Source organism: Austrofundulus limnaeus, unplaced genomic scaffold (assembly GCF_001266775.1).
Source record: "Austrofundulus limnaeus strain Quisiro unplaced genomic scaffold, Austrofundulus_limnaeus-1.0 Scaffold472, whole genome shotgun sequence".
Classification (NCBI taxonomy): Eukaryota; Metazoa; Chordata; class Actinopteri; order Cyprinodontiformes; family Rivulidae; genus Austrofundulus; species Austrofundulus limnaeus.
The window spans coordinates 352,121-355,672 of NW_013952874.1; the positions used below are offsets into that span (position 1 = coordinate 352,121).

General features: G+C 40.1%; 1 protein-coding gene across 1 annotated transcript in view; it reads right to left on the minus strand.

Annotated features, from left to right (window-relative positions):
* Window positions 1–950: 950 nt before the first annotated feature.
* LOC106529860 (trichohyalin) overlaps window positions 951–3,552 on the minus strand; it is a gene marked incomplete at its 3' end in the record, with an annotated part of 5,983 nt that continues 3,381 nt past the window's right edge. The window contains 1 exon segment of the mRNA XM_014025378.1: window positions 951–1,088. Coding sequence (XP_013880832.1) covers window positions 951–1,088 — 138 coding nt within the window.

A 3,552-nucleotide genomic window follows, 5' to 3' on the forward strand; every position in this document is an offset into this window, starting at 1 on the left:
CAGTTACCAAACTAAAAAATGCAGCAGGTCTGACATCCCTCTCACTCTTGCAGCACTTCTGTTCCCAAATAATCCCTAAAGCTTGTCTCCATCCAGTCAACCCTGCTTGTTCTTTCTCTTCTTCACCTCCTGCTCTTATAGGAACCTAATGTTAATCCTTCAGTACCTTTATTCCTTTTAGCTTCACTATCCCACCCTCCTTTCTCTGATGCATACACGTATTCTGTATCTCTTCTCACTTTCATTCCTCTTTTCTCTAGAGCAGTGGTTCTCAACCGTGGTCCTCGGGGATCCTGCATGTTTTAGTTGTTTCCCTGCTCTTCAGCAGGTCTTTAAGTCCTGCAGAAGCCTGTCAATCACGCATTCATTTAAATCAGGTGTGCCAAAACAGGGAAACAACTGAAACATGCAGAACCCCTGCTCTATAGCATGCCTTCACCTCTGCAGACTGTCTTCCACCTGCTCTCCTCTCTCACTGCAGATCACATTGAAGTTAAATGAATGAAATAAAAAATAGAATTATATACAGCATATACGTGACTGTGTGTGTGTGGGTGGGGGTCATGTTTAGGACCAAGGTGTGAGTTTAGGTTAGTTTTAGGGTCAGGTTGGTACCTGTGAGGTTAATTTTAGGGTAAATGGTCAGGGTTAGGATATAAAATTACCAAAAAATGAATGGACGTCAATGGRAAGTCCCCACAAGGATAGAGAAGCATGGTATTAGGTGTGTGTATGTGTGTGTACATTTYAATACATAGMATACCTTTTCCACAGAATGCTATGTATTAAAATATATTTGCTCTGTGTTTACAGCAAACTAATGCTCACATACTTAATATTTTTGAAGTTACAACACAACTTTTTTCTCATCATAAGTTTCTGACACAACTAGAGCACGAGTRCAGAGAAGTGAAGCAGTGTGTGGCTGTGTGACAGATTGCCACACTCACTCTGTGTTGTGTGTGACGTTGTGTTGTTGAGGCTCCGAGTAGGAGAGGACTCCATCTCCTTTCTGCTTCTCCCTGGCTCTCCTCCTTCRCTCCCGCTCCACCTCCTCAGCATCCTCCTGGCTCCGCTGCTCGGTCACCCTGAAGTCAGCAAGAACACCAGGCTGTCACTTTGCACCTTTGTCACTTTTATAGACGTGTTAAATTGGGTTGTGATGAGTTTTTAATTATTATTATTATTTTCTTTTTTCTTTTTTTTTTTACAAAAACAGTTTTGTGAAGCAGCTGCACATACCGGTTCATCTTTATGCTGGCTCAGACAGTCCCTTAAAGTGTTTTGTGAAAGAGCCTGTTCAAAAAAATGTGAGAATTTTTTTTGGTGACAAAATTCTCAGTTTTGTCTGGTCAATAAGTCAAAACTCCAGGTTAGGTCTTAGAATTGAAAAGGGAGACTTTAACTGCATGTGTGTACGCCTGAGATGTACATTTTGGTGCTTGCATCAATCCATACATTCAAAACACAGATATATTTTTGTGCCCTTTGTGTATTTAAACCATCATCTGATAAGCAGTTCTGATTTCTATTTAAATTAAACTCTTTAGGATCACATTTTAAAAACGCATTGCATGACAATTTCTTACAAGATTTTTCTTAAATCTCATCGTCTTTTAGTCTCTGCTTTAGTTTCCAGTGGGCTGAAGTGAGTAACAACAAATGCTTTTATTGTCTGAGCACATCTGGAGGAGCTTCAGCCAGCYGCTGAGCTMATTCACRTCATCTCWACCTCTKGAGAAAAAAGACACACGGAGGAGATGAGGAGGAGGAATGACAGACTGACAGCAAAATATTTTACTTCCTGAATTGTGGGTCATGATACACGATATAAAGGCTCTGAAATCATCTCAGAAAAAAATTTAAATTAAAGTCAATGTGGTATTTTTCAGTTTTTGCCTTAYGCTAACATAGATGAAAAACAATATTCTGGTTGAAGTTTGCTTTGCTTTTTCCTTGTTTTAAGTATTTTGTAAGAAAGGTTTCTGCTGGAGTTGCTTTCTGCTTTTGTTATTTTGTGAACTTCCCGTGCGTGATTATGGTTTGCAGACAATTCAGAAAAGTCCCAATGGAAGATTTTAAAACTGATGACTCRAGGTTTAAATCAAAGGCATGCATGTCACCTGCCTCTTTGCATGCATGGGTTTTTCAAACAAAGATTTTGCTCTCAGTCTGTTGTGAGTAACTCTCAGTTACTGCCACACCAAATTTAAAGTCAATATCTGTAAAAATGACTGAGCTRCAGAAAGTTTTGTGTTTTTTAATGTGGTGGCCATCTTGAATTTAGTTGTCAGTTCTTCATGTATTTCCAGTGATTACTTTCTGGGAGTTTCAATWAAACGTGCGCTCACAGACACAGGGTAATACATGACTGCTCACCTTTCATGGTGGCAGTATCRTTACAGAACTAAAACAACTTATCAAGACTGTTGATTTACAGTAAGAGAAAAAAAATGAAACAAAAACATATTTTGTCTTTTGAATCGACCCACTCTGAGTMAGTTCAGCACAAAACATTAGAAAATGATGAATTTTTCGCATCATGTCAATGACTTAATCTATCAGCCTGGAAAACATTAATGTGCATGAGGAAAATCCATTTTTACAGAGAAATAAAATATCTTTGGTTAAGAACTTGAACATAATACACTCTGAGATCATTATTCTGTGGGAAGGTGACCTACATAAGGCTTAGAGATTTATTGAGGCCATATTGGCAGCAGTGAGTCTCTGAGACAGGGCTGCTATGGCTCCTCAGTCAGGTCCATTCCGTGGGGGTGAACGGGTCAAGGATTTGATTTGATCTGGGTCTTGTCACAGCTGCCTGACATGTTATTTAACCCTCTGATACAGAAATGTATTTATGGTTTTCAGAGATCCACTGCACTCAGGTTTTCATTATATGCATTTTTTTTAAATCCTGGCACAGTGAAATCAGGTTGATATCTGTTTTTTAATGATTTGGCCAATTGTGCCAAAATTGTGCACTTATGATCCAAATCCTCACCCCTGATTTAGGACTCATGAGTCCAAAGTCTCAATAAACCCAGATCACGTGTCCTCTGGCAGAGAACTGCTAGTCCTCAGGTTTGTGGGCTTACTGTAAAAATCCCAGAAAACCCTGCAGACTCAGATGAGTCAGGTCACTGATGGGGTAAAAAAAAGTTAATGGAAATACTGCTGACTCAGATGGGCTGGGTCCCTGATTCGAGTTAAAGACTCACTGGCCTTAGCTTTCTAAAAGCTCAGGTCTATGCGGGATTCCATCTGTGATTTCTGACCAGCCAGAGGCAGCAGAAAAACAAACTGGTGTCGCACGCGCTTCGGATGTTATCATCCATTAAATGGATGCTAGTCGTTATCAGTCCCATTGAATGGCTTCAGACTGTCAGCTGGCTAGTATAAGGCATAAAGCCACGAAGGTTAATTTTAGAGAAAATGACATGGACTACAATAAAGTAGATCATTGTTGCAGGGCCTACATAGGGCAATAGGCAGAGCACAGGGCGGGAGAGCAAGGATCGAGACCAGGCACAGGCAGCAAGAAAACAG